Source organism: Cornus florida, unplaced genomic scaffold (genome assembly GCF_030987335.1).
Source record: "Cornus florida cultivar Cherokee Brave unplaced genomic scaffold, ASM3098733v1 CherokeeBrave_3.0.0_Hap2_Chr05, whole genome shotgun sequence".
Classification (NCBI taxonomy): domain Eukaryota; kingdom Viridiplantae; phylum Streptophyta; class Magnoliopsida; order Cornales; family Cornaceae; genus Cornus; species Cornus florida.
This window is the reverse complement of record NW_026775575.1, coordinates 110,780,435-110,802,486: the sequence shown is the minus strand read 5'-3', so window position 1 is coordinate 110,802,486 and position 22,052 is coordinate 110,780,435. Positions and strand designations below refer to the sequence as shown.

The window sequence follows — 22,052 nt, the reverse complement described above, 5'->3', positions numbered from 1 at the left end:
GTAGAACAGTATATCATAGAGTTTGTTTTACTGTCTATTTCTGATCATCACACTTATTATTCCTGGTGTTAAAGTACATGTATTGTTCATGGATTTTAGCAGTTCTTTGTCATCCCTGCAATTTTTATAAGGATATTGTTATCTTTTCTACTACATGCTTAGCTTCTACCTAACAAATGCCCAGTTAAACCCACCAAGTGTGGAGTTAAATTGAGACGAAGTACTTCCAACTGCAAAATCTATTCATGAGTTCAATTTTTCCTAAGCTAAGAGATGAATATTATGAAGTAGCTTGCAATAATATGAGATTAATGAAGTATATATAGCAACCTATTCTTGAACATCATTTGGGTAGGGATTTATAATATAAAATCATGTAGAACTATGACCTAAGAACTCTGTTAATCAAGTGCACATACGAGCATCAATATAAACAATCGACTACCAGACAATTTGTGTTACATGCACCTCAACCTCATATAGCCCCTTATGGACCTCAGTATGAGGTTCTAATTATGTTCTCTAGTATAAACCATATCAAACAAATTCATCATCATCAAAATCCCTATCTAGCTCTATATTATCATTTATCTTAAAGCAAAAGCTTCAATAACAACATTTATTTGAAGTCAAAATTTCAAATTACACCAGCCAATCCAGATGTCTGTGGTGGTCCCCCAGTAAATTTTTAAATTGCATGATCTAGCAACATTATCAGATTTGAGTCCACCTCTGTATTGGATGTCAAAAGGGGAAAAAAAGACAAAAAGGAATAAGTTATGCTTACTTATACAGACCTAGCCACTCGCATGATCATCAAAAACAAAGTTGGTCAAAGGATTCCTCTCAATTCAAAACTTTGCTTCTTCAGAGAAAATAGTTGTATCCAACCGCTAGAAGCATCAGCACCAAAATAGTAGGAGCAGCCCACATCCAATAGTTTGTAGACTTTCTGCGTTTTAGTATGATTTTTGAAATTGAATCCGGACCTTTTGGTCGACTTCTATGTCTCAGAGCATTTTCCTTTCGATCCCTATTCTTTGAAGGAACTGGAGCCTCAACATTTTCATCGGCCTTCTCCAGTTCAGCAACCTCTGCATCTGCTTCAACAATTGGCTCCTCAGGTTCAGAAGCAGGTACAGAAGTTGCAGACTTCTTCTTTGCTTTCTTTTCCTGGTCCTGTAGTAAGTTAAACACCATTGTATCAGTTTAAAAAATGGCTATGAATTGAAAGTGAACAAATTAAAAAGAGATAAAGAACTGAAACAATAATTTCCTTAAGCTTTTTTTCAGCTTCCTTCTGAGCTCTTATAGCTGCTTTAGCAGCCGCCTTCTCTGCCAACTTCTTCTTCCTTGCCATGGCCTGCTTAGCTTTCACCAGCTCCTCTTCTTTTTTCTTCTGCTTCAGCTTTGCTGCATCAACTTCATTCACCTTGGGAAGAGGATCCTTTTTTGGTTTTTCAAATCCAGGGATTATTTCTTTGTCTTCTAAATCAGGAGGCTCCATGGTGGTTCCTGAACCTGTTTGTTTACTTTTTGCTTTTTTCTGGAGTTGGCTGCTTGCTTCTTTTGAGACTTTTGGAATGGGGGAAGAGTCATTTTGCGGAGGGGAAATGGAATCTTCTTTTGGTCGTCTTACGTTGGTTTTTGCCAGTGTCTCAGTTTTTGAGGGAGTTGGTGCCTCATGTAACACCAAAGGCTTCTCATCTGGGTTCCTTATCCGTCCATCCTTGCTCAATTGTCGCATGTCAAGAGAAAGCAAAGTTCTTCTCTCATAGTCATCTCTAAAAGCCTTACTACTACTCCACTGGGACATAAATTTCTCAACCTAATCAAAAGAGAACAAGAATGGATAAGTAAATAAGTTAATAAAGTCTATGAAGTAGTGGAGTAAAAAGGAAGTCTAGAGATACAACAAACCTCTGTATCACAAATATTTTTAAGGGCTTCAACATCCCTCTTTGCGGCAACAGCTTTGGCCATGTTCAAAAGTGTACGATTTTGATAATAGCAGACATTCTGAGTAACATGAAGTTACGGATTACACATCCTCGTACAGTATCTCCAATAAACCAAGTTTAAAAACATGATAAGACAATTTCCTCATCTTAAAATGTCAAAGATCAAAACAGAATGACACAGATTATGCAAAAGGAAAATATTCATAAGTATACAACAAAAATAAAATAAAATAAAATAAAATATGGCAACTACAGGAGGCCCATTGGTGCTGAAGAATCTGCATCTTCATTTCCAACGTCAAAATACCTGCAACTGGTCATGCTATAAGTCAATATGTTACTGAATTTCATGAAATACTTCTTTTTCAAATGCCAGTGAGCAACAAACATGATTTGCATTAATGATTCTATGGCTAACTTAATACTCTATTCCGAAATGACTTCTAGTCAATAAAAGTTTTGAACTTACCATTGCATTTTGTCACCTCAAAACTACTACAAAATCCTTGAATTAGCAATTAATTCAAAAGTTTGAGTCTCTATATTTGTTTAATATAGTTTTATTGATTTCTTAATTCGGTCTTCAGAATAATTCCAGATAAGTATGGAGTTTTTCATTTGCTTAGGAACAGAGGAGTCCAAGATGGGTACTTCACTGCTACTGGATTTGACAAGCTTTGAGCCTTTGACTCACCTCAAACTCCACTAATTGAACTGTAAACCTAGATCCCCACAATAACTTCAAATGGAAAAGTTTAGTTCACTGTAAATCACGAATAATTAAAAAGTTGGATTTAATGAAACACCGTAATGGTAACATGAATTCTCGCCCATCAGTTTTCCTTATTAAATTCTTGGGGTGAATTAGGTAGGGATAAGTTGGCCTCTGTGATTAAAGAAATTAAAAGGAAAAAAACAGAATTAAAGCCTCCATGCATGCGGCGTTACAACCTTCATGTCTCAACAGTAAAGTGACATCTTGCCACCCTTCAGTTTACTTCTAATACAATTGACCATCTCTTCCCTTGTAATATCAAAACTTCCCTTGCATATCAGTGGCAAAGTTTAGTTGGCCTGTTTTTGAGGAACCCCAAAAATTCTTATATACAGACAAAATAAATAAATTTGTTTCACCACATAATTGAAAATTTTAATGGAGAAATATTAAAAATAAACAAAAAATATACTATATCCCTTAAAATCCAAATACATCATAAAGTATATCATCATGCAAATTGCCAAAAGTATTAATCAGCCATTGGCTCTATGCATCAATTAACATAATATAAAACAGAATCATTAATTGGCAGATCAGAATAAAAGAATTCAACTCTTCATTTTACCACAACAAAATGGAATATAGTAACAATATGGTAAAAAAAAAATAAAGGAACTAAAACAGAATGCCTGTAAGGATCAAAGGTCGGTTGATTATGCATTCCGGATTGGTGTTCTCATAAGCTGGACCAAAGGGATTTGTTTAAAACAAAGAGACATATGAGTTGTTAGTTAGTGAACATTAACTTGATGGGTAAAATGAAAAAGAAATCAAAGAATTTCCATAGTGTTATGACATCAAAAATATAATTTCCAGTAACTATTGGTCTTAGCTCTTACAAGTATTCCTTGCTCAGAAAGTTAAAAAGAGGCAATCCCTTTCATCATTCGTAAACAAATCTGTTTTACCAATGTATGGGACATTTTTCTTTTTTTCAATACTTAAAATTAAAATAAATCATCGTCATCCTTGCTTAATCTCACATGAAAGGGTAGGCCACATGAATTCTCTTTTAATTTTAACTTAAATTTCAAATGGTCTTAGTTAAAACACAAATTCTCTTAACAGTCGAAGAAAATGAATTGTTTTAATAACTATTATGAACAATCCAACATGGCAACGCCAAGAGTAAAAAAGGGGAAAAAAAAACTGGACTTGTTTCAGCTTCGACCAAATCAACAAAAAAAACGAATATGATAACCTATATAAAGAACAAATGATAATTATAAGACAGGAAAGTACCAAACATGGAGCATCCTGGCAATACCTAAGAAATTCAACTTCTCTGAGCAACTACATACTACATACCTTATGTAGCGCCTAGGCAATTTAGGAAACTGAAAATTAATTATACTACACACGTGTATGTGTATAAATGCCCAAATGAAAGAAAAGAGAAAGGAAAAAAAAAAAAAAAAAAAAAAGACAACGAAGAAGAAATGAAAGGAATTTTTTTTTCATATAATTGACACCATGAAATACTACAACTGCAACTTACTCCTGCATTTGACGAACTACAAGAGTATATTAATTCAGACATTTTAATTGATTAACTGCAGATTTTCTAACAGAAAAGCACCTGAGAATACGGGCCTCATTTCAGCAATGGTCTGCCAAGGCCTTGATAAAGGTAAAAGGAGTCTTGAAAAGGCAAATGAGGCCTAATCATAATTCATTACTCCAAAGAAACAATTTAAATACCCCAGCATGGAGTAGTTCAACAGCATATAGTTCAGAAAGAATAATTATACACAAGAAAGGAAACCCACGTACCCCCTCTTCTCGCTGTCTCTTTAATTCCTGATGATACTGTTTAGCTTCATCCCGCTTTTGTGTCACAACTTTAAACTCAGCCTCTAATGATGCAATGTGTTTCTCTATGGACTCCTTTTGTGCTTTAAGTTGATCACGCTTGAACTTTACTACCTGGTGTTCCTTTCTAACTCCTTTCAGATCAACTCCCATGAGCTACAATGGCATTAAAATCCACATACAATAAAAGAAAATAAAAAAAAAAAAAAAAAAAAAAAAAAAAACCAACCATGGTATTAATAATAGCCAGTTTGCAATGACTAGAGAGGAAAATCAGTAAATGACATACTTTAAATGATACAACTTCATTGAGAATCTATAAAAAAAAAAAAAAAAAAAAAAAAAAAAAAAAAAAAAAAAAAAAATTGATCTTACTTTGACCTGGTCTTGAATGGATTCTTTTTCACCCAATGACTCCTGAATCTTTGCCCTCGTAGCAGCATTAGCAATAACTTTATCCCTCGTACCTTCAAGCTGTTTAATTTCTCTAAGGAGTTGTTTCTCCTCAGTAAGTGGAATGCTTTCATGTTGAATTGTAAATTGCAAGCTTTTGATCTGTAATAACAATTATGGAGAGAAATGATACAAAGGAGAATACAACGAATCACTACAGTTTTAATTATATTACTAAAATTTCATATTGAATATAGAAAATGAAGCTAATGAGTAACGCAGCACTGAACATGAAAATGAATTCCAACACTTCGAAAAACTTAAAATTATAGCTCACAAGATTATCAAGCTCTTCCTCAGACGAGCATAGGCCAGCGCCCCTCTCTCGGCCACGCAAGTTGCCCAGAGCCTTTTTCAGAGGTTCCATTTCCTTTTTCTTTTCGTCCAAGATTTCTCTGAACTGCTTATTCTCAACTTTCAGAGGCTTCATTTGAGCAACCACCTGTGCTCGATCTGACTACAGAAAATAAATGCAAAAAGAATCAAAGCCAACCATCTAGAGGTTTTGATAATTGTATGACTTGTTGTTTCACTGTACTTCGGTGGCTTATTTAGAATCCACAGCTTGTTCTATATATATGTGTTTTTTTTTTTTTTTTCCCTGACAAAGCCACAGCTTGTTCTATTGATTCACTCTTAATTTTGATCAAATATAATAAGTTACAGATTAAAATGAAAAACTAAATTGAGTAGAGTCTCAACTTGGTTTCAGATTAAATAACTTAATTTTACTGACTCAAGGTATATATTTTGCGATATTTGCATTTATTACTAGATAAGGAAAGTATATTTACAAGAAAATATAAACATCTATATACTATCTGAAAGACAATCAACATATAAATATTTTAGAAATTAGATGACTGGACTACCAACACTTATACATAATCCTGGATATAACAAGGTCAAAAGGCTCATGTCCATCACATTCTCTATTACCATTATCTATTCTATCCTCTCATTATATCTACATGTTACCTATAAAATTAATTTAGTAATGGAAATACTTTGCTTGAGAAAATTCAGTTTACTCATAAGTACTTTTGAGCGTATCCCATCTTCGTTCATTTAAAATATATATTTTAGCATTCAGATATTAAAAGATCAATTATCAATTCTAAACATTACAAAAAAAAAAAAAAAAAAAAAAAAAAAAAAAAATGTTGTCAAATTTTTCTTACCCTAATTTCCCTTAATTTATCAATGATCTGAGATCGGGCTATGATCTTCTTTTGCAACTCTTTATCAGCCTGCTCCAGCTTCACTTTCAGTTTCGGATCGTCATATGATCTGTACTTGATGAAATAAAAGGAATAGGTTAGCTTGGGTGCAGGCCATTCATCAACTGCATCCTTTGGGAAGATGGCTTCTCCTTTAACCGGCTCATCTAAACCATGTGAACCAAACTTTATGGCCTCATTCTTGTTTTGCTGCTCATTCAAAGATGAGCTTTTCTCTTTACTTCCAGTTTCAACGGCAACTTTGGCCGACTTATTTTCCGCAACCTCCACACCCATGATTTCTAGCAAAAGTTGTCAAAGACACAGCCTCACTCCCTAAATCTGTTGCAGAAAATTTAAAAAAACAAATCATTTACATGTAGCAATAAATGAATCCAAAAAAACTCAGAAACATTTTATATTGCAAGTTTTTCAATTGAAACTGATTGAAAATTCACCAAAGGTTGAACAATAAAATAATTTGAGACCCTTTTTCATTGGTAAGTGTATCAATTGATTGATCATGAAGCAAAACATCATAATCTTTATCATACTAGACATTTCAATAAATTAAAAAATATATATATATATATTAATGAATCTAAAAGAACTCAGACAAGTTCTCTTGCCAGGGAATTTAAAAACTATAATTTGAAAAAAAGTGCACTAGCTGATTGATCATGAATCAAAACATCATAATTTTAATCATATACTAGACCTTTCAATCAAAAAGGCTGAATAGATGAACATACAGAACAACAAGAAATATATATATATATATATATATATATATATATATGGAAGATGCTTGAGCACTATAAGCTTCAGATACCATTTAAAACGAAAAACAAGCTAACAAATGAAAGAGTGCATATGACCAAAAAAATCCACAAACCCTTTTACATAATTGCAAAAATACATACACATATATGTATATATAGAGAGATCAATATAAATATGCATATGCATTGGATACAAGCAATATTACCGCAACTGAGAGACAAAACAAGTTCACGGAAATAGAAAGAATACAAACGAAACTAAAATGGTTATGTGGCTATCTGAATCAGCAAACAACAATGTGATCAAAAGAAACCCGAAAAAATCGAATCTTTCTATATTACATGTATAGAGTTGATAAAGCAAGTGACCCAATATGAAAAACAAAACAATTTGTATTACCTTGAAAGATGGAGATAAAAAAAAAAAAACAAAACATAGAACAGAGGGCAAAAGGAAAAGGAAAAAATATGAAAGAGTGGAGAGACAGAGAGAGAGGAAATAGATATTATTATAGTGGGGCATTAAAAAGAGGCAAAAATGGCGGAGAGTTAGCGGAAATGGAAAAAGAAAACAGAGATTTTCAGGAGACCCATTTGGAAAGGACCGTCCAAGACGAAACAAATGTTCGGATCTTTGGAACCTCAAGTTTTTATTTTTTTTATTTTATTTTTTATTTTAGAGAAAGAGAGATATATTATACATACGGACCTTTTATATTATAGAATAGATTTAAACAGAGTAAATTATTTCTTTTTTAGTAAATTTAATTACCCCGTATTTTGTTTTGGGTAGAGAGAGAGAGAGAGAGAGAGAGAGAGAGAGAGTTATCTGGTTGAAACAGAAACTATCACCTTCTTTTTAAGGGATGTGTATGTGTCTATTTGAAAACTTGAGAGACAGACAAACGTGGTGTTTTTGATAAAATTGAAAATTTTAGGAGTTAAATTTTAAAATGTTAAAGATTTTAAGTGATAATTAAAAAATAAATTATTTTTTATTACTTTTTTTAATTTTCAGCATTCAACATTATTAATTAGTAATAAGTAATACCCAGCCCTTGAAATACTTGTTTTTAATTCATCACTTAAAATACTTGTTTTTAATACTTACTTGAATAAACTATTAATTCGTTCAAAATCACATGTTAAATTAATTTATCAAAAGAAACTAACCAATTAGAGCAAACGAAGAGCCAAAATCAGTGGGGCTTAAATACAATTACCATGTGATCACAAAAGATTTCAAGAGTTTATGAGCCATATTTGTCCCGTTGGCATTAAATATTAAGTATTGTATCTTATTTTATCAAATTGCAAAACAAATTAAAATATAAAATAAGAAATTAAGAATAAAATATTTTCAAAGAAGAAAATATTAAAACTTAAAAAAAAATAACTTATTCATTAATTTTCATCAATTTATTTTACACGTCCCACCGATGGACTCGACTTCAACCTCGGCCTAGCTTAACCTTTATCAAATATTGAAAAATAAAAATATTTTTCGAGAATGATATTTCACGTTAAAACAAAAGGAGTTTATCATTTTTCTTTATATGTGAATTCCCAAAATTGTTTTGTAAATTTCTTTTTGACTCAATTATTGAATGGTATTGAATTCTAAAAAAAAAAATTGTTGTTCATGTCTCAAAATAATGCGACGCCAATTACTTAGGTAAAACTCAAGACACAAAATAAAATTTTGAAATATTTATTGGCTTTCGAAGTAAATTGTTGAACGCGCCTATGTTGTTATTGATAGGGAAAAATAACCTACCTTGACCAGCCGTCAGACCTCTTCGACATATTTCGTTATCAGAAATAAAGATTTCTATCGGATAAGAATGATGACATTTCTTATCTAGGATAATGAATGATGACGTGATTCAACAGGGTGAGAATAACCTTGGCATAATTTGAGAAAGTCAAAGGAGCAAAACATATCCCCGACAAATCTGGCAACAGACGATTTCCTCTTATCTCGCACAAGCAAATCTCCCGCGGGACCAATTTGATTACGATCGACAGCCATAAATAGGGCACCAAGCCGTCAAAGAAGATACGAGAAAAAACTCCTAAACAGAATATACATAATTATTATGTGATACGATTACAAGTACTAACTTGATCGTCGGAGGGTCCTCGGCCGGCACCCCACCGGTGCCATTCGAGGTGACGTCCCTTTATTTTGCAGGTAAACGCCATCGTTCCGAGTTGTGAGGATTTCCGCATCAACAGCTAGCGCCGTCTGTGGGAACGATTAGTGCTCTGAAGAAATAATTATCCCGACACGACTTGGCTCGGACGGCAAGACGAAAGTTTCCGATCACGGAAACCAACCCAAAGTCATCAGTTGACAACGAGTTTCCATGTTCTTATATAAGGACAGGACTCTACATCTTGGTTACCCGTCCATCATACTGGGGGCAAAACAGTGGGTTGCATGATGTCACCCAGTGTACGATGACACTAATCAAAATTTGGCACGTCGACCCAGGCCGTCCAATATGGTATTTTCCATCTAATGATGCTTGGTCCCCTCACTACTGAGGTTTGGTCGTCTAAGACCAGACTCCATCTCATATCAGGCAGCAGCCAATTACCAAGGCCTGATCGTTGAAGACTAAGACATGGTCCTTCTACACCTATATAAATGGGTAGGTCTTCACCTATCAAGAAGATCACCACCAACAAGGGGGTCTCTACCTACTAGTAAAGCCTCTACTACTAAGGATGTCTCTAGCAACAGAGTCTCATTACTCCATCCGTTCGTGCAATCAGGGTGGCCTTCTACACCCAAGAATGTATCGAGGCCTTCAGATCCAAGGAGTTCAATGTCCCTCAAGATCCCTTGAGGTCTGTATTCCCAATGAGGTTCCTAAGTTAAGGGCGATCATTGGACCCAACGAGATACTGGCCACCAGACCGTCATCTGTCAGCCGTTGGGTACCACGCCCCTATCCACCAAGCATCAAGCTAGTTGCTGGACACTAAGCCTGCACCTACCAGACGACAATCGTCACCTCTTCCCTTGCAAGAATTGCCTATCGACTTCAGATTATGCAGAATTTTGGATTAACTGTGATACCCCCTAATTTTGGAACACGGATTGATCAAGTCCGCGCACAAAATCAAGGGATATCAACACAATTTAAGTATTTAACAAGCACAGAATACAAAGATGAATAATAAAGAATAAATAAACCGCTGAAGAAAACTAATAAATAAATATTACTTAATGATTCTCCAACAATTACAATTCGGAAATCCCATAACTCAAGGACCCCTTAAAACATTATCCAATAATCCAATACTATTTAAAAGTACACAAGATGAATAGACGAATGATAGTCTCCCAGCCGCGGATCCTCAACTTCGAGACTGGAACCTCTAATAACCTGAAAAATAAATCGTGGGTTAAACCCTACGAGCAAGTTCACTCTACCAGGCCTCTGAAAACCAATAAGTAGATCATCTCTGATCAAAACCAAACCTAATAAAGTTTTAACTTTAATAAAGCACGATATACATGTCTATATATAATTATATATACTATACTAATCACATCCATTAATGGGTTTATTAAATTTCCATACCTATTAAATAATTATTAAAATAATATTCATACCTAGACCAATCTACCATTTCATTTTATAAAAACTCCTTTGACCTTAATCCCATCCTAGTCAATTGTTTAATCATTTAAACAACAAATTATAATAAAAGAAATACTCTATTTAATCCCAACCCGATAATGATTTTAATTGTTTAAATCACATATCCAAAATCCAAGTTTTGACAAATCATCCACGTTTTCCCCAATATTATTTTATTAATGTAAAATAATACACTAACCAGTAAGTACTAAACTATTCTCATTTAAGAATATCTAACCCTAATCCAATCCATACATACAACAACCATAGATGATATTTTAATCATCTAACACATAACAACGTAATTATGCTTTGGCAAATCAACCATGCCATTGTAAATATTTTCATTTATATATTGGCAATTCAACCATACCTCCATAAGTATATTTATTTATACATTGGCAATTCAACCATGCCTCCGTGTATGTATATTTATACATTGGCAATTCAACCATGCCTCCACATGTATAGTTATTCATACATTTAATTAGCAATTCATCCATGCTTTCCATATATGTATTCTATTCATACAAATATTTAGGTAATATATTTAATCATTTGACAATTCATCCATGCACACACTTTAACCATGAATTAACTTTAAAATTAACAATACGCTAAATCATACATAGCCATCACATGCATATTATACGCATATCATTAATTTAACAACCAGCCTATTAAGATATGCCAAATAAGAATGATAATATTAATCATCTTAAATGATTTATATATATATATACCTACACATATGTTATTTAATGTATATATGTGTTTAACACCTTCTTTAATCAATATACATACATACATACATATATATATATATATATATATATATATTCATCTTTCCATACAACTCATAGACAAATTAAACTATATATACACATATATAAATAATTATATATATATATATATATACACTTCCTTCCATAACAAATTATTAATTTATTATATTTACACAAATTAGTGCAACTAAATATGTCAGAAATAGTTTCCTTTAAATACTCCATATTGGTTTAAATAGTTTTCCGACACTTTCTCACTAAAACATAAATATCTCCTAGTAGGATGGGAATCTGATAATGAAATTGGTACCATTGGAAAGAAGACGAAAAATCCTTGAATTTGAGCTCAAGAATGACCAAATTTCGATTTAAAATGACTAAGTTATGACCGTTTTAATTTCTAGTGTCGAATTAGGCCAACATAGTTTCCCACGCGCGCCCACGTGCTTACTATGCACTTGCACGCGCTGGATTCAAGCCTCCTTGTGTGCTGGTATTGGCTAAGCTCTTTCAGCTACCGTGAGCTCACCACACTGAATCCATCACTTGCTTTATGCCGCATCCAATGGTCATAAATGAGTGCGCAAATGAACACGCTCACACTAGATTATTTTCTATTAACTATAATAGATCTAAGGTCCAGATCAGCGAGTGCACCATCTTCTCATGGTCTGCAATACACCAAATAATCCCATAGTTGACCAGACCACTTCTATGGTCCAGATACACCTGCGCACCAAACTTTTATGCGCCGCGATGCACCATATCAATTCACATAAGTTTAATTAATCAAATGGCCCTAATTGGCGTATACACCATATTATCCTACACCGCGCTGCACTGGATCAATTCTTTATTGTGCCGCCGCTCCACATGCGCCAGTTACCTAGTATATATATATATATATATATAATTATTTTCCTAACAAATAATAGGAAAATAAATCCTAATAAATTCCTAAAAATATCAGAAAAATTCCAGAAAATTACAGAACAATTCTAGAAAATAAAGAAACCATAATTAACTCTCTTGGGTCACAAATCCACCTATAGATTGATTTTAAAATATACATAACACCTATATATATCAATTAAAATCCAATAATAGAAAAATCAAATATAATAGTTTATACTTTTTAATTATTCCGATCTAACCATAATTTTTAAACAAATAAATTTAATTAAAGCCTTGATACTCAAGGTGAAATCCTTATGAGTTCTAAGAGGAAAGTTAGAGAAAACTCGCCTGAAGGTTTCGAAACGAAACCGACGCTTTAAGCTTTAATTATCTCTTCCAATTCCGACGTCCTCCTTTTCAGATCCGACCTCCTCCTTGTCAGCCCTTCTTCTTCCTCTCTCTCTGTCTGTTTTATTTTTCTAACGTGTAAAACCTTTAACCCTAAAGCCTTATATGTATTTTTATACACCTTAAATTCCAAATCCTATTCCAACTAGTATTATGAATTAAAATAATAATCTTTAAATAATTTATATCTATAAACATATATATATATATAAATATATATTCCTTCCATAATTAACTCATTAGTTAATTAAATCATATATACTTATAAATATCAATAAATATATATCTATATATATATCTTTCCATAACAATTATTAATTAATTATATTTATATATAATTATATATATATATATATATATATATATATATAATTGATACAAAAGTGATCATTTAAATAATTAAATAACCACGGACCTTCATTAATTAACCCAACAAGGTTTCATACAAGCCCAAGACCACATCTTTTGGTCCAACTTTCCTTAAGCCCAATCCAATTAATTTAAATAAATAAGATAATTAATTAAATACAGAAATTAAAATAACTAATTACATGAAGCACATAAACAAACAAGAATTTACAACTAAGTCATATAATACCAATAAAATCAACACACCAATAATTCAATCAATAATCAACAACACAAACAATCAATCATCATACATAATCACGAAATATAACTTAATTAAAATAAGATAATTAATCTAGCACTCAATAAAATAAAATAAAATAAATCATTGAAAAATAAAATAAAATAATTAATCCTAATTAATAAATCTTTTAAAATTATCGGGGTATTACATTAACAATCCATTGCAGGTTAATTTTCAGTAATTCTTTCTAACACAATTTAATATTTTTAGACAACTGTAAATTGTTGCAGCACCAGACACCCTGTCTGTTGTATAAACGTCCATAGAATGGGTCATCACCCAAAATCCCAACATCGGGGACAGAATAGTGGATCACACGATATCAATCGTCAATCTACATATGATGACAAGGTTTAGAAGATTGACGTACCTTTGTTCATCGAGCTAGTCGGGTTTTTAGTCTCTTTCCTTTAGCGACCCATCGGGGGCACTAGTCGTCCAAGACCGGTGCTTGATCCTCCGAAACCATAACCAGGTAAGTCCCTACACACCGAGAAGGGTACAACCCTTAGTTATCATAAATCAAGACTTGGTTATTCAAAACCAAGGCCTAGTCAACCAAGATTAAGAATTGATTGCCCAAAGTCTACAAAGGCTCGGTTATCCAAGATCAGTGCCCGATCACTCCAAGTCTGGTCATCAGAGACTAAGACCAGGGCCTAACTGACAAAAATATGGTCATCAGAGACCAAGACCAGGGCTTAACTGACAAAAGTATGGTCATCAGAGATCAAGACTTAACCTACAAAGGTCAGGTTAAAAAACGATCCTCCCCCTCACGTGTTACACCTATGTGGTAATTAATTCCCTTACTAAAGGGACGAGCTGAGTTAAGCTCGTAAAACCTAATTCCCTTTACTAAAAGGACGAGCTGAGTGAAGCTCGTAAAATTTATTCCCTTACTAAAGGGACGGGCTGAATGAATCCCGTAATCAATATACCCGTACTATAAGGGATAGTAAAGAAATGTCCTGTACTAAAAGAACTCGGGTTGGATGAATCCCGCAATCAATATCCCCGTACTATAAGGGATAGTAAATAAATGTCATGTACTATAAGGACCCGGGCTGAATGAATCCCGTAATTAATATCCCCATATTATAAGGGATAGTAAATAAAAATTCCTTACTAAAAGGGACGAGCTGAGTACAGCTCGTAAAATTTAATTCCCTTATTAAAGAAGTGACGATCTGAGTGAAGCTCATCCAATTTATTCCCTTACCAAGGGAAGAGTACCCAAGGGTACCAAAAAGAATACCCAGGGGCAGAGTACCCAAGGGTATCAAAAATAATACCTAAGGGCAGAGTACCCAAAGGTACTAAAAATAGTACCCGCAAGGAGATTACCCAAAGGTACTAAAAATAGTACCAAAAGGAAGAGTTCCAAGGGCAAGGAAAAAAAAAGAAAGAAAAATGAACAGTACCCCCGGGAATAGTACTGTTCCAGGGCAAGAAAAGAAAATAATAATAATAATAATAATAAATCTACTGTTCACATGAACAGTACCCGCGGGGGTATTGTTCCAGGGTAAGGGAAAAAAAAAAATTTCTACTGTTCACATGAACAATACCCGCGGGGTACTGTTTCAGGGTAAGGGAAAAAAAAAACTTCTACTGTTCACATGAACAGTACCCGCGGGGTACTGTTCCCAGGGCCAAAAAAGAAAAAAAAAAAAAAATTACATTCCCAAAGCTAGACTAGCAAGCTTGGGAATGGGGGGGAAAAATAACTTACCTTGACCAGCCGCTAGACCTCTTCGACATATTTCGTTATCAGAAATAAAGTTTCCATTGGATAAAAATGATGACATTTCTTATCTAGGATAATGAATGACGACGTGGTTCAACAGGGTGAGGATAACCTTGGCATAATTTGAGAAAGTCAAAGGAGCAAAACATAGCCCCGACAAATCTGGCAACAGACGATCTTGTAACGACCCACTCCACCACATGGTATGATATTGTCCACTTTGGGCCTGAGCCCTCACGGTTTTGCTCTTGAGCTTCACCCCAAAAGGCCTCATACCAATTGGAGATGATGCACTTACATATAAGCACTTCACCTTTCCTCTACCCAGACGATGTGGGACTTGTGCACCCGTAACTCGCCAGTGTGGTAGCCTGACAGTGTCTCTTGCACCCGCCTATGGTACACCCGCCCACAAGGTCATCACAATCCACCCCCCTTGGAGGCCCGACGTCCCCGTCGGCACACTTCCGGCTGGGTCAGGCTCTGATACCATTTGTAACGACCCACTCCACCACATGGTATGATATTGTCCGCTTTAGGCCTGAGCCCGCACGGTTTTGCTCTTGAGCTTCACCCCAAAAGGCCTCATACCAATTGGAGATGACACACTTACATATAAGTACTTCACATTTCCTCTACCCAGGCGATGTGGGACTGTGCACCCGTAACTCGCCAGTGTGGTAGCCTAACAGTGTCTCTCGCACCCACCCACGGCACACCCGCCCATAAGGTCATCACAATCCACCCCCCTTGGAGGCCCGACGTCCCCGTCGGCACACTTCCGGCTGGGTTAGGCTCTGATACCAACTGTAACGACCCACTCCACCACATGGTATGATATTGTCCGCTTTAGACCTGAGCCCGCACGGTTTTGTTCTTGGGCTTCATCCCAAAAGGCCTCATACCAATTGGAGATGATGCACTTACATATAAGCACTTCACCTTTCTTCTATCCAGGCGATGTGGGACTTGGCACCCGTAGCTTGCCAGTGTGGTAGCCTGACAGTGTCTCTTGCACCCGCCCACGGCACACTCGCCCACAAGGTCATCACAATCCACCCCCCTTGGAGGCCCGACGTCCCCGTGGGTGGGTGCGAGAGACATTGTTAGGCTACCACACTGGCGAGCTACGGGTGCACAGTCCCACATCGCCTGGGTAGAGGAAATGTGAAGTACTTATATGTAAGTGTATCATCTCCAATTAGTATGAGGCCTTTTGGGGTGAAACCCAAGAGCAAAACCGTGCAGGCTCAGGCCCAAAGCGGATAATATCATACCATGTGGTGGAGTGGAATGTAATACCCCGTAATTAATTAAAGAGTTTAGTGTATTTAAATTCAATTATGTGTGGATTCCTGTACCTATTATTGTGCATGCTTCATTGTTATATTAAGTTCATTTAATGGTGCATGTAAATTAATTGTGTATGTTAAAATAGTAAATTTATGTATTTAATTGTGCATGTATTATTATAATTAATTTTATTTGTTGATTATGTTTAATTAAGCAATATTAGTTAATTAGAATATTATATTTGTGTTATAAAGTATTATGATGATATAATATATTATTTTGTAATAACAATAATAATAATTATATTAGTTTAATAATAATAATAATAATATTATAATAATAATAATAATAAAAGTTTATTAATAATAATATTAGTAATAATAATAATAATAGTTATAATAAATCAATGTAATGATGGAAAATTAAATACTAGGATAGAATTTCATTTAGTATGGTAGAATGGTGGATCAAATATCTTGATTAAAGATAGCATTGTCTTAAAGCCATATAGGTAGGAATATGAGAAATGGGTGAGAAGTTATTATAAATTAGATATTTGTAATATTTATATTATATATTTTGTGTATAAATTAACTAGCTTGCCTTAGAAAAAAATAAAGGGAGTTAGAAGCAAAGTATAAATTCTAGAGAGCTATTTTATAAGAGTGAAAGGAAAAGAGAAAGAGAAAGAAGCTTGGACCGGTGTAGGCAATTTTACCCGACTACGCGCAGACCGGCGGATTTATTTTAAATTCAAAAAGGCAAGTTATTATCTACTTTTCCCCTTTGAATTAATAAATTAATTGTTTAGCTTATTTTTATGCATAGAGCCAAGGTTTGGAGGTTAATAAATTATTAATTTTATTTTATTAAATTAATGGAATTTTAATTATATAGGATGGTATATATTTATTTAATGTCCTATGAAATTAATAATGGCTAAAAATAATTAAATACGACTTTAGGGATTTTTCTAGAATTTTCTAGATTTTTCCGGGCATTTTCTGCAATTTCCGGCGACCTTCCGGCGAGTTTTCCGGTCGCCGGCAGTGGGGGAGACGACCGGAGTGATCCGGTGCGACGCGGCACACCATAGGAGGGTGTACGCGCGCATCCTGGCCATTAGTGGAGTCTGATTGATCCGGTGCATCGCGGTCCATGATACCGCGGTACACCCGGATCTGTGGGCGTTGGATGGAGGGAAGATAGGGTGAGATGATCCGGTGTGACGCGAGTACGGAATCCGGATGCAGCCAACCAACCAGGAAGTGACACGTCAGCAAGGCACCCTTAGTGCGCGCGTGGCAGCGCGTGCGCGCGCGTGGGAGCGCGTGGCTGATGCCAGACGCGCGTGGAGGCGCGTGGGAGAGTGGGGAAGGTTGGGCTGCGCGTGGGGAGGCTCTGGGAGGCGCGTGAGGGCGCGTGTGGGGTCCCTACAGCTGCTGGAAATTACCAGAATACCCCTAGGGCCTGTTTTGTAAATTCCAGAACCTTAAACTTGGATTTTTAGGTACTGTGTTGGTAATTACGGGTTTAACGGGCCACGAAATTATTATTTTAACACCCGTTACTTATTCTTATGGCCGATTAATCTTTTCTAAGCATTTATTGGCTCGTTCGCAGTACGGATACTAATGTGATTTATTTAACGACATTGTTAAATATAAATAGTGTTATTATCGTATTTAATGGTATCAAACATTACTGTTAAATTAAATAAGGCCATGGTTTTAGTCAGATAAATTATCCATGATATCTTATAGGATGTTTATACTGTTAATAGATATATAAACCATGATTATTATGCTGTGTGCATTTCAGGAAATAAATGGACTGTTTAATTATGTCGCATTTATATTATATGGATGTGTTGTCATATAGAACCATATGAGCTGGCTAATAAGTTTAGACTCATTTATACCTTATGCATTCGTTGCGATAGACAGATGTGTGGCTGTCGGGGTATGTGGTTTAATATTATTGGCATGTGTTGCCTAATTGACATACTCGGTATATTTATTAATATTATTGGCATGTGTTGCCTAAATTGACATTCTCGGTACATTTATTAATATTGTTGGCATGTGTTGCCTAATTTATATGCTCAGTATATTCATCAGTACTTTGCGAGGTGTTATCACTGTGTAGTTCGTTATAATCTGTGTTGTCAGTACCGTACACCATGTATAATAGCTGATTTCCCGGGTAGGGAAAGGCGACACTTGACCACCTAGTGTGAGTCTAAGTGATCACCGTCTATTCTGGTTGAGGTCATGTTATACATCGGATAGTTCCCGTAGGATGTATACAGATATAGTACTCAACCGATTCATAATGATTAATTTATTTGATTCTCTGATTTGGGTCATAGTAGAGAGGACTTGCTCGTGGGGTTGACCCACCATTGTTGTTATTTCAGGATACGGTCAGTATCCGTTTCAAGGCTGAGGTTAGCAGTGTGGGACCATCATCCGAACTCATCTACTCTTACGATCCAGTGCAGGGTAGAAGTTTTATATACTTTAGTTTCAGTTTTTATTTACTTTTGACGTTGAACTCTCAGGGTTATATTTAGGGATCCCTGACGTAGGATTTCCAAGTTGTAATGAAGTACTGCATTAAATAAAGGATGGATGGATGTTGTATTATTTAATGTTTCTTTCCTGTCTAAATTCTTTTAATTCCATCATTTTGTATTCCATGCTTGTATATTGCCAATTGTTTTTGATATCCCTCGTTTTTCGTGTATAAGCCTGATCAACTTATGCGTGGAAAATGTGGGGGTGTTACAGTTGGTATCAGAGCATTCCAGGTTCGAGTGTCTTAGGGATCTGTGATTACTATACTTCCGCGTTGTGTATTCTGATAATTAGAGCCTAAATATTAGGGTTCTTTGTATTCTTTTAGTCGGTCCATTATAATGTACTGACGTTAGATTTTTCTGAATTTAAAAGAAGGATGTCTCGGCGTGGGACAAGGAATGCGAACCGTCATCGCAGTATTTCCCCAACTCAAAATGAGAATCAGGAATTTTCTCCTCAAGTTGCTGATATCATTGCACGAGCGGTGGCAGCAGGAGTAGCATCTGCTCTACGAAACCAGCAACCTCCTCCGATAGTACCTGTTCCTGAACCAGTGGCACAGCCAATGTCATGGGACAAAGTTCGTCACTCGTTCATCCGGGGAAATCCACCGACATTTGCGGGGTCCACAGATGTCTTGTTAGCATATCAGTGGAAACAGGAGAGCGAGCGTCATCTTCGGATGGTAATCTGTACCGAAGTGCAGAAACAGATGCTGGCTACGTTTATGCTGATAGGCAATGCATTGCAGTGGTGGGAGTCTATTACTACTGTCGATGAGAGGACCAGATTGACGTATGCTGAATTTCAGACTCGCTTTGACGGCAAGTATTTTCCTATGTCAGTAAGATCAGCGATGAAGACCGAATTTCTGGATCTGCAACAGGAAGATATGACTGTGGCTGAGTATGAACAGAAGTTCATAAATTTGTCATTATTTGCACCAGAGGAGGTCAATACGGAAGAAAAGAAGAGAGACCGCTTTGTGAAGGGGTTAATATGGCCGATTAAAGTGGTGATCTTAGGTAGTCCTGCATATACTACTTATATCCAGGTGGTTAATGCCGCCTTACAGCACTGCCAGATGAGGAGTGATTACCGGAAGTCCAAGGGAGATAAGCGGACTAACCGAGACTACCAGACAGGGGAGAAAGGAAGCAGCAGTGGTGCCAAGTCCAATGATCGGGGCAGATTTCAAGGACATCAACCTTGGAAGAAAAACAAAGGAAACCTAGATGTGCAGAGGGATGGAGTCCCTAATCAGGGTAGACAAGGTGGGATACCTCAGACCGGACAGGAACAGTGGTCGGGAAATCAACAGAGAAGGCAGGCAGGTCCTTTTACGGGACGTTGTTATCACTGTAGAGAGATTGGGCATCCGGCCAAGATGTGTCCCAAAGCTAAGCAGGGACAGTATGGGCAGCCGAGACCTAATCAGCCGTTACCTCTACCGTCCCCACCGATGCCACGTGGGCAAGTTCAGAATTTTCCGGCACTTCCAGCACCACCATTTCCTCCGGAACAACCTCCACAGCAGTTGCACCATGGCAGAGTTTATAACTTCATGCCACATAATACGCAGGCTCCTCAGGCTATTGAGGGTATGTTTTCTATACATGGTAGAACTGCTCGTATACTGTTTGACACTGGTGCATCACATTCTTTTGTGTCTAGATCTTTTGTTATCTTATCTGGTATGACGACTCAGTTATGTGACCAACCTCTTAATATTTATACACCATTGGGAGTTGGCGCAATTTTACGAGAGTATAGCGGTGATATCCTTATAGATATGGGCCGACTTCGATTTCTTGCAAATTTGTTAGTGTTAGATATGCATTCGTATGATGTTATACTTGGGATGGACTGGTTATCTCAGTACCATGCTCAGGTTAACTGTTACGAAAAGTCTATTGTATTTTCTATACCAGGACAGGAGATGTATCTTCTTGTTGTACCACAACCTGATAGAGGGCCTAGCACTTATTTATTCGTTCTTGAGGAGGACTCACAGGAAGCGACTGCGGTATCTCTTGACAGCATCCCGGTAGTACAGGAATTCCAGGATGTATTCCAGGAAATTCCAGGCTTGCCACCGAGTCGAGAGATAGACTTCGTTATTGATTTAGCTCCAGGCACTACGCCTATTGCTAAGGTGCCGTACAGAATGGCACCAGTGGAGATGCGAGAGTTGAAAGATCAAATTCAACAGTTGCTCAGCCAGGGATTTATTCGCAGAAGTACTTCACCGTGGGGAGCACCAGTACTGTTTGTCAAGAAGAAGGATGGATCTCTTCGTCTTTGTATTGATTATAGAGAACTGAATAAGGTCACTGTTCGCAACAAGTACCCGTTGCCCAGAATTGATGACCTGTTTGATCAGTTGAAGGGAGCTACTTACTTTTCAAAGATCGATTTGAGGTCTGGTTATCATCAGCTACGAGTCAGAGAACAAGATGTTCCGAAGACAGCATTCCTCACAAGGTACGGATCTTATGAGTTTCGTGTTATGCCTTTCGGTTTGACGAACGCTCCAGCTGTCTTTATGGACTTGATGAATAGAGTATTCAGAGAATACTTAGATCAGTTTGTCATTGTTTTCATTGATGATATTCTGGTTTACTCTAAGTCGGAGAAGGACCATGCTAGACATTTACGCACAGTATTGCAGACACTTCGAGAACATCAGTTGTTTGCGAAGTTTGAGAAGTGTGAATTTTGGCAGAAAGAGGTCAAATTTCTAGGTCATGTAGTGTCAGAAGAAGGGTTAGCAGTAGATCCAGCCAAGGTTGCGGCCGTTATGGAGTGGGGACAGCCTACCTCACCGACAGAGATTCGCAGTTTTCTGGGATTGGCGGGGTATTATCGCCGGTTCATCCAGGGATTTTCCAAAATTGCGGGTCCACTTACTCATCTGACTAAGAAGAATGTACCATTTGTATGGGATGATTCTTGTCAGGCTGCTTTTGCTGAATTGAAGAGCAAGTTAACTTCTGCACCTGTCTTAGCCACACCTCAGAGTG

At 36.2% G+C, this 22,052-nt stretch overlaps 1 protein-coding gene across 1 annotated transcript; it reads right to left on the bottom strand.

Moving 5' to 3' along the window:
• Nucleotides 1-681: 681 nt before the first annotated feature.
• Nucleotides 682-5,449, bottom strand: LOC132310481 (proton pump-interactor 1-like). Its single transcript, XM_059808653.1, has 6 exons — nucleotides 5,282-5,449; nucleotides 4,927-5,106; nucleotides 4,513-4,707; nucleotides 1,921-2,019; nucleotides 1,274-1,828; nucleotides 682-1,176 (listed from the first exon to the last, which is right to left on the bottom strand). Exons 1-6 carry the CDS (start codon nucleotides 5,432-5,434, stop codon nucleotides 868-870), a joined length of 1,491 nt encoding a protein of 496 aa, XP_059664636.1. The 5' UTR covers nucleotides 5,435-5,449; the 3' UTR covers nucleotides 682-867.
• Between the last annotated feature and the right edge of the window lie 16,603 nt (nucleotides 5,450-22,052).